Below are 13,302 nucleotides of genomic sequence, written 5' to 3'. Positions count from 1 at the left end.
GAAACCCTCTCCGCCCCCATCGTGCCAGTCCCCCGTGTACTGTTGTTGTCATGTATGCTGAATCTGTGTATATCGTTACTGCGCACCCCTTGGCTGCATGTAGTGCTTCTATTAGTGCTATCAGTTCTGCTGCTTGGGCCGAATAGTGTGATGGGAGACGGTACTGCACTAGTGTTTCATATTCGCCTTCCTCTAATCGTACCACTGCCATGCCCACATGTTTCTCTCCTGTTTCCATGTCAATTGATGCTGACCCATCCACGAAATACACCTCTCCCTCATTCAGCGCATTCTCCGAAACCACCTGATCCTCACCTTCGTCCCCTGTGTATGTTGCACAGTTGTGGTTCTGCATGTCTTCTATTGTGCACGCCTCTGTGATGAATGTGGCTGGGTTCACTGTTTTGCATCTTACTATGTGGATGTTCGCACTGGACAATATTATTTCGTATGCTGTGGCGCGTTGTGTTGTCAATGTGCTCTTTGACCGCTCCAATATCGCAAAGAGTGAGTGTTCCACGAACAGTGTAACTTGACAGCCCATTACTATCGTGGCACTTTTTTCAATGGCGAACGCGGCTGCGGCTAGTGATTGCTCGCACGCGAAATGTCCTTGCATTACTGCGTCCAGAGTGCCACTATAGTAAGCTAGTGGCTTATGGCCCAACGATGTCTTTTGTGTCAGCACTGCTGTCATTAGTGTTCCTTTGCAGTGTGAAAATAAGAAAAATTCGCGTCCATAATCTGGATTTGCCAAAACTGGAGCGCTAGATATTAATTCTTTCAGTGAGTTAAATGACGTGTTCATCTCTTCAGACCATTCTATGCGCCTGCTCTCCTGTTGTGCTTCTTTTAGTGCCTGCAATAAGGGCCTTGTGTATGCGGCATAGTCTAATATCCATGCTCGGCAGTAGTTGCACATACCCAGAAATTTCTGCATGTCTTTTACTGTTTTGGGCTCTCCAACTGCTCTGATTGCCTCTGCCCTGTCTGGTATGATCCGTTTTCCATCTTTTGATATCAGCTGTCCCAAGTATAGGACCTCGGTCAGGCAGTATTGTAACTTACCCTTGTCCACCTTGTACCCTTTATTGGCCAGTAATGTTAAGAGTGTTATTGAATCCTTTCTACACTCCTCCTCGTTTTGTGCACAAACCAATAAATCGTCAACGTACTGAATCACCGTACTCTCTACAGATAAGTTCCCCAGATCTTCATGTAGTATCCTGTTAAATATGCTAGGGCTTTCGCAATATCCTTGTGGTAGTCTGCAGTGCTCGAACCTCCTCCCCCCTAGTGTAAATGCTGTTAAGTACCTACTTTCTTCCGCTAGGGGAATCGAGAAAAATGCATTTTTCAAGTCAATTACTGTGAAATGTGATGCTTCTTTTGGGATGTTGCACAGTATTGTCGCCGGGTTCGGCACTAGAGGGAACTCTTTCTGAATCACATCATTGAGTGGGCGTAAATCTTGTATCATCCTCCATGAACCTCCCTTCGCCTTTTTGATTGGGTAAATGCATGTGTTACATGGGGAGTTTGAGGGCACTATTATTCCTTGCGCTAGCAGTGCATCTATTGTCTCCTTGATCCCTTCTTCTGCTTCGCGTGACAATGGGTATTGTTTCACCCGGGGTATAATTGCTCCCTCTTTCAGTTTTATTACTACAGGCTGAACCCCATGTAGTAACCCCACATCATGGGGGCCGTTCGTCCATATGTTAGTGGGTACTGTCTTCATGTCATCATCAAAAAATGTATGTGGTGCTCCTACTACTGCCATTAGTTCAACTGGAGTTTCTCTTACTGTAACTACAATGTCGCACGGCATTGCTAGCTCCAGCACTATTTCGCCATCTGTCTCGGCGTCTGAAAAAAGATCTTCATCTGACAGCTCCCGCAGTGGGATGTTTGCATTTGTACACAGTACCGTCCGCCATTCACATCCTTCCATGTCAATGCCAATCACACATATTCTATTTGCTGATACGTGTACTGCGTGTAAATCCAATGATAGCACCGAGCCGGGAGCTGTGTCGGGGCACACTATGGGGCGGAAGAGGAACTCGGCTGGAATCCTCCATTCCATTCTTTTCAATTCTGGTACTATGAGAGCCAATGTTCGCATGCCCTTAATAAACATCTCTTCGTTTTTTGGTAATCCTCTAATCTTTTGCATGATTGCGTGGCCCTGTACTACTGCCATTATGAGTAGTGGACATATGCCAGGTGTTGAACATACTATACCACTCCCTGTGAATGATATTGTCATGTTTAGTTTGCTTAAGAGATCCCTCCCCAGCAAATTGATTGGAGATCATTCGTAGTACAGCAAGGGTGCCTTCACTGTTTTACCCCCCACTGTTACATCCAATTCTTCTGTGTAAGGAACTTCAATTACAGCCCCAGAGAACCCCTGCGTCTCTAACGTCCTGTTAGATAACGGGAACCGGCCCTCTTTAATGCATGATTTCTCCGCTCCCGAATCCACCATGAATATGAATTGCTTGTCTCCTATCTGCGCCCCTATCAATGGTTCCTCTGCTGCACTGAGGGTCGTAGATAGTACTGGACACGCAAGTGTTCTCTGTGGGCTGTCCTATGCAGTGCGTCTCTGTGCTCCCCCTTGATCGAAAATGTTTCCCGACACCACTGAAACGCCGCTGTAGGGCGCGGGGGCGGGGGCTCCGTTTGATACTGTGGCGAACGTGTTACCTGGTGTGTACTGTGTAATGTCATTATTCTGTGGGTGGTTTTGTGTTCTGTATTGGTGTCCTTGTAATTGTGCATTACCCCCTTGCCCTGCGTTTCCTTGTTGCTGGTGCTGTCCCATGGGGAGGCCGTATGGGCTTCCTGGGTGGGGGTGACCGTACTGTCCTGTCTCCTGAAATCCGTTCTTTTGTCTGTTTCTACACTCCCTTGAGTAATGTCCCCACCTCCCGCAATTCCAACAGCTCCCCTGTGGACCTCTGGGACCCTGCCACCCATTTCCTCCCATTCCTCCATACCCTTGTCCGCCTCTTCTGCCTCTGTACCCACCTCTTCCCCCTCGTGGGGCCCACTCTTGCCACATTGGACCTCCGCTCTGTTCTTGATCCGTCCACTGCCGCTGTCCTTGTCCTGCCCAATTAGCTGCTATTCTCCCTTGTATTGCTATCTGCCCCTCCTCTCCTTCATCTCCCTCCCTCATGAGTGGGAGCCCGGCTACCACTGCTGCAACCTTCACAAGTTTTGATTGTACCAACTTCGCCTCGTCTGCCAACCTTTTCTGCGCCACCTCCCTCTCTCTCTCTTTTATCCTTTTGCAATGGTGCACTATGATGCTTTGTATTTCTGGCCACCACTTTGCCTCGACGCCCGCTATTTTATCAAGCGCCTTTTGCACCTCTTTTGGGAGCCCTCTCTTGATGATAAAATAAAACAGTGACGTTGACTGGTGCCAGGGCGTGCCCGTTTCCGCTCTCCACATCTCCTGCACCCTGAGAATGTAATCCATAGCATCCTCCCCATCATTCATTGTACATTGCATTACTGACTGTAAATCCGGAGTATCTGGGAACGTCTCTCGTAGCGCGTCCCATACCCTTGCCCGCACTGTATTAAATGACGCTCCATCATGACGGTCACAGTCTAATGTCACACCCGGGAAACCAGCCTTAGCCCATACCCTGTCTGCTTGATCTCCTACTGCGGACACTATCAGGCTTTTCACATCGCCCACTGCCAACGGTATGCCGGCAGTATGTTTCTCGAAGGCATATATCCACTTGCTCGCCCCTCCTGACAACGGGGGCAATAACTTCATTAAATTAGCTTTATCCATCTGGGCCCAGGGTATGTAGTTTGGTCTCCCTCCTCCTCTGTGTATCAATGGAAGTTGCAACTTCCCCTTGGCAGTTGCACCCTCACTTCCTTTTGGCGTCGTTGTCCCCAGCGACGCCATCCTCCCCACTCTATTCCTTAATCGTCCCATCCATTCGTCATCTATTCCTAGCGAACATGCACCGTCCATCTCGTCGCCTTCCCCTCCTACTGCCATGCTCAACCTATCACTTTCATCCAAGTCGCCTCTAACATCACATAGCAGGTCCTCTCTTATCCCTGACTGTCGTGATACATCACTGATGCTCCCCTCTGATGCACCCACCTCTATTATTCGTGTCGGTTCTTCTTCAATCCTGAACAGTATTTCCCCCTTTTTCCATCCTTCCTCAATGTGTCTACTTTCACTTGATGCCCTAGACGTGCGTCCCGATCGTGTTGGGGAGCACGCTGTGCGCTCACATATGTCCTTTATTCTCGAAAGTTCATCTCTTGCTATTGAGAGCCTTGATTCTAAATCATTCGTTAGTTTTTCTACATCTACTCTTTGTGTACTTGTCTGGGCTCGCTCCCTAGTACTTTCGTATGGCGGGGGGGCTGTTGGTCTTTGAGGCGTAGTTGTTATAGGGGGAGGCACATAAGTAGGGTCGCTATACCCTGCTGCGGGGGCTGGCTTGTTTAGTATCGGGTACAAGCTAATCACTTCTGTTGGTTGCTCTTCGTTTAGCTGCTCTCTTTCCTCTCTTGGGATCATGAGCGGGTTGTCTGTAGTGGACGGTAGGTTGTTGTCAGGTACCGGAGCCTTGGGTGGGGGTACTTCCTCAAACAATCTCCAGAGATCTAATATCTCCTTCCTGTTGTGCCATTGTTTTCCCTTATATTTGATGCTAATGCATGTCCGTACCATATCTAAAACGCTTTTGTCAAAAGACCCCCCTTCGGGCCAGATCTGGGGCAATCCCTCCCCCTTCAATTCTGTTATCCATTGATCGTGATACTTCTTTATTCGTTCTGCATACCCTGGTAAGCTCTTACAAATATGTGACAAAGGAGTTTCTGCCCCCATCTTCTAAATCAATAACAATGATCGTGTACAGTTCCTTTACCTCAGTTTAGCAATAGATATGTGTATGTATACCTCTGTGGCACAGACAAGAGCGGACTCTCAACAAAGTCACCCAAATTAATTCACTATGCAAATTCTGTCTTATTCACCGTGCCTCGTTTTCTTCCCGTTCCATACGCTCACACGTAATTTCACTCGCAATCAATCTGCTGTTAGTTATGGCCAACGCTCTCTTGCACCCCCTAACGGTCACTTCTCCACCTCCACCACTCGCACGGTGTGCGCACACCTCACACTGTCTTACCACTCACACCCCGCTTTTTTTCCTCCCTTTCCTCCCTGGCCGGCTGTCCCTGTTTGTTCTTCTTAGGTAACTAGATCCCCTTCTACGTGTCCCAGTATTTTGATCCTCTACTCGTACTCGTTTTTTTTTTTTTTTATGTTAATCAGTTCACCCCAGACTTACTTTTAGTCCCGACCCTTACCCCCAGAGCAAAAGAAATAGAAAGAAATAGCAAATACTAAAATATACTCCGTGTCTCCCTTTGCCAGACACTAATAACTTATTTTTTCACTTCTTCATATATTCCCAGTACTAGTTTAGATAGCACTATGCGGCGCCGCCTTCCACCCCCTCTCGGAGCTAGGTTCCCGTCACTTCTACTTCTTCATTCACTTTGTACTCCTAATGGCCATATGCATAGAAAAAGATAAGGAAAGTTTTCAAGACCCGTCTTTATTAGATCCCCGTAATTCCCTCCTCTACCTGTCCACGTTCTCTTATTCCCAAGTTCCCCTCCCACTCCCTTTATGATCGCTCGCACTCGGTACTCACGTGCCCGTCTTGAACCGATAGTCTCCGAAACTGGGTCCGTCCAGGCGGTGTGGCCTTCCTGCTCAACGGTCAGCCCCGGCTCCGGCGAGCGGTACTCAAAGGGGATTTTTCAACCGGGATCCCGTACCCCCTTTAGTTTGAGTGCGCACTTCTAAGCGTACCGGTCGCCGGTGGCGGGTAGCTTTCCGGAGCCGGCTCACCGTGCGTTTCCCTTTTTGACCGGAGATTCTCGTGCCAAAAGGGGGTCGTTAAAAATGAGTTGGGAAAACGATTTGGAGATATCACGCTATCGGGGTCACCACTGAAAGGAAGCGCCCCCAATTCCAGCACGATCCTCCCCGCAATGAGAGACAATAAAGGACTCTCCCGTAATGGGAATAAGGCCAGGACAGAGTGCGGGTGAGCTTAAGTGGGAGTTTATCCAAAGAATATGGCATGCAAAGAACTCTGCAACCTCCGAGAGCGCTCTGTCTGACAATCGCAAAGACAGGCGTATTTCTAATACAAAAAACGTCATCAGAACCTACACACTATAGGGGGCACAAGTTAATTGGGATTGGGTGGCGTCGACTAACTATAGGTGTTGCTGCAGTGTGGTTGGTCTCGGCGAGAGGACGTCACTGGTCAGCCTCGTGGGTTGGGTTGGGCCTGGCAGGCCGGCTTGAGGTCATCTGGGCGGTGTTGGTGAGCTGGGGCAGCCTGTGACAAAGATGAATACCTTCCCTGACTCCATTGCCCTAGGTCATTCACATTGCAGTTACTTCAGAAACGACAGTTTAACTTCTACAGTAAATCCTTTCTTTGGTTATTTTACAAATAGATACAACACGTGAGGAATGCACCCTATGAGGGGTCTGGTGGGCGTCTGTCGGGGCGAGATTTACCTGTGTCCTTATGACCGGTATTTTAGGTCGGGGGGCTGGGCTCCGGGGCCTGGGACGGGTGGTACATGCCTGTCTGCTGTGTTAGAAGTGATTATAAATGGTCCACTTTGTCTTGTCCCAGTGTCGGGGGTCGCCCATGCACGGGGCCATACTTAGGGTGATCTGGGGGGACTGGGGGATTTACGAGAGGGTGCTGGTAGATCTGTGGATTTAATGGTGGTTTTTATTACCGTGCTGTAAATAACGCAGGTGGCGGGCTGTGGCCTTGGATGCTGTAACGGGGCCTACAAATCTATGAAGCAGCTCCAGCTTGGTTGGGGGAGGTGAGGGAGCGCGATACAGGCCTTAGCTTTCGTGTCTGGCAGGCTTCACAGGGTGGGAGGGAGAATGGCCTTGCACATATTCGCAAAGGTATTTTCCTCATGTGTTGTCGACTTTTGGGTGCAGGCTTTTATAATGCCTGCCTCATTCTAGTTTACTTGAACACACATATATTTCAATTTCATTACACATCTCTTTGTTAACTGATTAAAAGTACCTTTTATAGCATTGCATTCTATCCACTACAATATTTGTCTATCTATACATATATATTGCTGGCATTAAACGAGGTAGCACTAGGTTGTGGACCGCAGAGAATGGCGCTTGCCGCTGCGGGTGGCTAAGAGGACATATATGGGTTAAGGTTTTTGTACACAAAACTTAAAAAACATTCTTACATATATGGGTTACACGTGTCATTGTATGCTTATGTACATCTGTGCTCTAGCAGCATTAGTCTAATCATGGTACAAAGTCATTTGAACGTTGCATTTTTAAGGTTAATTCGCATTTGCAGGTTCTGCTTAAGAGAATTAGTTCTTTGAAACTGATGCTTGTGCAGTTTTTCCCCCGGCGCCCCGTCCTTGCTGATCAGGTCGCGCGGGGCGCAGTATTACATTGTGGACTAGAAATTGCTACAGTGTTAATGTTGTATGCTCTCGCTTATCCAACTTTCTCATGGGAACGCGCTCGCGGCGGATCTGCCATGGTGCTGCGGCAGCAGGGATGCTTGAAAGCCCTCCAAAGGTGGGGGCCACGCTACAGTGTGCTAAACTCACGCCATCTTTGTCAACCAAGATGGCTTCTAGGCCTGACTAAACTTTAGTATATGCGAACATTGGAAGTGTAAGGGCGATGTCATCGGTGGGTGAACCCTCCTCCACCTGGGCCCGGGTGGCGTGAGGGGGCGCCCAACGAGGCATGGTCCTCACCTGGGGAGAATGATGTAGGTGAGGGGGGCCTCCAAGGCCTGTCCTTCCCTACAGTAGGTAGTAGCTAAATACAGTCGGTGGTAAAATACAATAACAGAGGTGGAGGATGAGCGTGGAAAAATGCAAGTTAAGATCATAGTGCAGGGTAGAGAGAGCATAGGTGAGAATATTACAGTACACAGGGCTGATGTTCAGATACAGAGTAGTCACAATTAGGCTAGTGCAGACAGCATATAAAATGATACAGATACAGCAGAGTGATAAACCAAAGGACCCATCTAGGTATATAATTAGGTGCAATGGCACTTAATGTAAAAGTTTGATGCCTAGGGCAGGCTAATTCAGTGGGTTGCAGTGGGTTGCAGTGCACAATGCTATTGTCAGTCACAGTGAAATGTAAAAGTAGTGAGCTGCAGAGTCATATTTGACTAAGATGGGTAGCATTTAAAGTGCACAATACAGGACATAAATGCAGCAGGTGTGATCTAGACAATATCAGATTGCAGAATAACGTGTAATGGGAGACAGCCCATAAACATAGTGCTACAAACAAAGTGGCTGTTTGAGCTAGGTGCAAAATGAGATAAAGGCGTGGTTACAACACTTACGTTGCAATGCAGCGATGTTCACGTACAAAAATGAGACTACGGGCAGGTATTGAGGTATGTAAGTGATGCCTTACAGTGTAATTACAGTAATTGGAAATCATAGCAACAATGTTTACAAACAATATACCACTACAAGGAGAATGGCGGTATTGGGGATGTCAGTAATGCAAGTCAGGTAGCACTCGAATGCGTGTGTGAAGGCGATGATGGCAGTTAACGGGCCATGGTATTGGCACAAAAGTTACTCAGATGCGGACATGAGGCTTACCAAATATCCAACGTCAGCGTTGAATGCGGTGGCAGCAGAGCAGCGACAGGCAGGGGTTCTGGCCCTGGTCACTGCTGACACTGGACAGGCACAGGACAGGTAGGGGCCTTGAAGCGAGGTCCTTCAAGCGGTGGGACGGCTCACGCCTCCCAGCTCAGGATTGGGGCACATATGGTGCTAGTCAGCCAATCCAGCTGCAGTAGTCGATGAGGCCGAAGAGGGTGTTCCTCTGGAGCTGGGAAGCAGCTCACAATGATGGGGCGGCCATCTTGGCGTGGTTTTTGCCACATGTAGTACAATGGCGGCAGTGCATACACGGCTGGGTATGATTCATGCATGGTAGTGGAAGCAGTCGAGGTCAGCGCGCCGTCTCGATTTGCAATTTCGGTGCGATCCTCACAATATTCGTAGTTGCACAGAAATAATGAAGGTGTAGCCCAGTGGTCTACCTAAATAATCAGCATATTCCGGTCAGGCTCCGAGGGGGCTCCTGCTGACGACACTGCTCCAGCAGTGATGAAGGAGCTCCTGCTCCTCGGGGGCTATGGGCTATGTCCAGGCACAGACACAGGACAGGTAGGGTCCTTGAAGCGTGGTCCTTCAAGCGGTGGGACGGCTCACTTAAACAACTACTACATAACCACAATCATCTTCTTAACACAGTATCTGCAAAATTGTTTCACTTTCAATTGAAGCCTTTGCCTTGTGCAAGGATTTTTTCCACCTGTGTAATTGTGCAAAGTGTCCACATTTTAACGTTTGTACATCTTATGTTTGCCAGCACCATTCAGCAAATTCCATTTTTTGCCAGGTATGTTAGCAACAAAGAATCATAGTGCACATGTAGGTGAAATAATATTCAAGAAGGCAGTTAAATAATTGAGACACTACACCCCATCTATCGCTAATGTGCGTTCATTTCGATATACTAAACAGCATGGCCATATTTGTGAGCAGTATTATTAGCTAAATGTGCATTTAGGCGAAAAGAAAATCTGCATAGCTACATTTGCAGACTTTTACTGACCCATAATGCATATGACATAGGAGCAAGTGGAAGCCCAAGTGTGTCCATAACACACAGGACACTGGGATCAGCCTGGCTACCGCTTTCTCTTGGTGACTTTCACTGAGTGTTTTTGTTTTGGGAGATGGGTCCTAGGAGGACACTATTCCGTGTGTGAGAGGTGTCTTGCCCAATACGGTACGTGGCCACATCACCTGCCACATAGGCTATGGTAGCCAGTAGGGAAGGCACTATGAGAGAAGGTGGTCATAGGCTATGGTAGCCAGTAGCGAAGGCACTGTGAGAGAAGGTGGTCATATGCTATGGTAGTGAGTAGCGAAGGCACTGTGAGAGAAGGTGGTCATATGCTATGGTAGCCAGCAGGGAAGGCACTGTGAGAGAAGGTGGTCAAATGCTATGGTAGCCAGCAGGGAAGGCACTGTGAGAGAAGGTGGTCAAATGCTATGGTAGCCAGCAGGGAAGGCACTGTGAGAGAAGGTGGTCATATGCTATGGTAGCCAGCAGGGAAGGCACTGTGAGAGAAGGTGGTCATATGCTATGGTAGCCAGCAGGGAAGGCACTGTGAGAGAAGGTGATCATATGCTATGGTAGCCAGCAGGGAAGGCACTATGAGAGAAGGTGGTCATATGCTATGGTAGCCAGCAGGGAAGGCACTATGAGAGAAGGTGGTCATAGGCTATGGTAGCCAGCAGGCAAGACACTATGAGAGAAGGTGGTCATAGGCTATGGTAGCCAGCAGGGAAGGCACTATGAGAGAAGGTGGTCATAGGCTATGGTAGCCAGCAGGGAAGGCACTATGAGAGAAGGTGGTCATAGGCTATGGTAGCCAGCAGGGAAGGCACTATGAGAGAAGGTGGTCATAGGCTATGGTAGCCAGCAGGGAAGGCACTATGAGAGAAGGTGGTCATAGGCTATGGTAGCCAGCAGGGAAGGCACTATGAGAGAAGGTGGTCATAGGCTATGGTAGCCAGCAGGCAAGGCACTATGAGAGAAGGTGGTCATATGCTATGGTAGCCAGCAGGAAAGGCACTATGAGAGAAGGTGGTCAGCAAGTTAGAGGTGAGAACTGTATACAACTACCACCCAAACGGGTACTTCATCAGTGGGACAATATGTTATACTGGGAGCCAGACCTGCTCACAAGTCTAGGCCTGCAGCAGGAGCACAAGCCTTTGGTTAGAGCAACTTAATTTTGAAATGTTTGTCTGATATAACCCTCGGCGTATTTTTAAAAACGAAGCTCTAAAACTTAAACCCTCCCCCTCAAACTCCTAAAACTAAACTCCAACTGTAAACACTAAGCTCCTATTATAAACTATGGGCCTCATTACCCGGTAGGCGGTGAGCCATGGCGCTATTAGCGCCATGGCTCATGCCGGTAAAATACCGGCACCGCCTTGGCGGAAAGGGGATTTACCGCCCCATTCCAAGGTTGGAGGGGCGGTAAATCCCCTTTCCGCCATTGCCCTTCCCCATTCCCATTTCTGCCCCATAGGGCTCTATGGTAATGGGGAAGCCGCTAATTACGGCACCGCAATTTTGTGGTGCCGTAATTAGCTCCGAGGTCCCTTAGCGGGTTGGATTTTAACGCCTGCTAAAAGCAGGCGTTAAATCCCCCAACCCGCAAAGGGACCTCATAGTAAGGCGGTAGGGATTTACCGGTACCAGTATTTTACGGGTAAATCCCTACCGCCATCCGTGTAATGAGGCCCTATGTCTCAACTCTTAACTTTCTAAACTCTGTGTAAACTCCAAACACACTGCATACCCTAAATGCTAAACATGCTAAATGCTGAATTAACTATACATTCTAAAAAAACTAAATACTAAACCATACTGCAATAAACTGTATACATTTGTTTTCATATTCTTAGATAGAAAACAGGAGCCAGAAAAAGCAACTGGGAGCGGCACTGAGACGTTACTGGGCCATAAGAAGTTTGGGAGAAATGCACCTTAAGCAGAAGTGGCAGCCAGCAGTGGCAACTGCCCAGGTTGCCACTGGCATCAACCCATCACCAAGGCGTCTACCATCACCACAACCGTATGCTGGAGCTGTTATCGAGACTGAATGGGAGGCTGTGTGGATTCCAAAATCAGATGTACCAGGTAGAGGCCATAACTGGGCGTTTTTGAGGAGAGGTTAAGCAGGGCCTTCTTGGATGGGTGCGATTTTCCTGACGGCCATTTTTGCTAAAGCCCGGTTTCCTAGTCCTGCAGGGTAACACCCCGTCTCTGATGTACACACACCCATCGCTCCTCTAAGTTGTGTGCTGTATCCCTTCCCCACCAAACACCTTCTTCTCAGCCTGTGGGCTGGCCTGATACCGGGGTTCTCATGACTGCTTTTCTCAAACCTGACATCACCCACCCTCCTCCCCTCCTTACCTTGTTAACCAGCCACTGCCCTTCCTGGTCTCTTGGTTCATGCATGAATGTATACATGTGCTAATCACGATCTACTGCCTTTTTGAGAAAGTTGACCTATCAAAAAACATTTTCATGGAAAGTGGGCTATTCTCATTTGGCAGGTATACCTTTGTAAATTTCTGTTCTTAAATTCCATGTTTCCTTTTTTATTTTTTAATGCTTATATTTAAGCTCAACTAAGGGCTCGGAATGGCTGTTTCGCCTCGACTCTCTGCCGCTTGCTGCTACTGCAACTTGCTACGTTTTGCTCAAAAGGACTTGAAAGGAAAGCACAAAGATTTGCGCCTCCCCCTTACCCGTAATTCCTATATCAATCAGGTGCACGCGCATCAGTGCGCTCACATCTAGTAAGGGCTCTCAAGCGCTGTTTCGGCTGCACTCTCTGCCGCTTGCTGCTACCGCAACTTGCTACGTTTTGCTCAAAAGGACTTATTTGGGTATGCTTCTTCCCTGATGGACTTAAACTACTTATATAGTAGTACAATTGAACATTAGACATTTCATTTTACCTAATGCTTTTTGTTTATATTCTTTTATAGAAAGCACAAAGATTTGCTCTTCCCCCTTACCCATAATTCCTATATCAATCAGGTGCGCGTGCATCGAGTAAGGGCTCGGAAGGGCTGTTTCGACTGTTTGGTCTCTGCGGTCTGTGCAGTCTTAACCATAGCGCCGGTGGTCATAGTGTTTGTTTTACAGGACAGATCAAAGATAAAATCATCAAGTATCATTGTATTGCATTCTAATAAAAGCAATTTGAATGTGCATGATTATGATGACCATGACCTTGATATTGTCTTAACATAATTACATACACATGCGGTATCAACGCTCTCTATTTCAACAAGTGTAAATCATTTTTGTACGTGTGAGGGGGGCTTAGAGTACACAGTGTTACATAAAATACCTTAAAAGCTAGCTCAATGCCTGTCCACATATCTTTATTTGTTGAAAAAAAACATGCCTGAGCATTTAAATACGCCCCGCAAAATGGTTTCATGTGAACGTAAACAACCTCGTCTCAAGAATTCCCAAACAGTAATTGGCCCTCATTACAACCCCGGCGCTAAACCATGGCGCTATTAGCACCATGGTTGGTGCCGGTGTTG

The 13,302-nt window shown here is 47.8% G+C and overlaps 1 protein-coding gene across 1 annotated transcript in view; it reads left to right on the top strand.

Annotated features, from left to right (window-relative positions):
• Positions 1-12,945, top strand: part of LOC138504937 (uncharacterized) — a 169,728-nt gene extending 156,783 nt beyond the window's left edge. Inside the window, exons 4-5 of the mRNA XM_069625329.1 lie at positions 11,638-11,872; positions 12,365-12,945. Coding sequence (XP_069481430.1) covers positions 11,638-11,872; positions 12,365-12,495 — 366 coding nt within the window. The 3' untranslated portion in view covers positions 12,496-12,945. The remainder of the gene's footprint in view (positions 1-11,637; positions 11,873-12,364) is intronic.
• The last annotated feature ends 357 nt before the right edge of the window (positions 12,946-13,302 follow it).

The sequence above is a fragment of the Ambystoma mexicanum genome, chromosome 11 (assembly GCF_040938575.1).
Source record: "Ambystoma mexicanum isolate Mex_15411 chromosome 11, UKY_AmexF1_1, whole genome shotgun sequence".
Classification (NCBI taxonomy): Eukaryota; Metazoa; Chordata; class Amphibia; order Caudata; family Ambystomatidae; genus Ambystoma; species Ambystoma mexicanum.
This window is presented reverse-complemented; position numbering and strand designations above follow the sequence as displayed.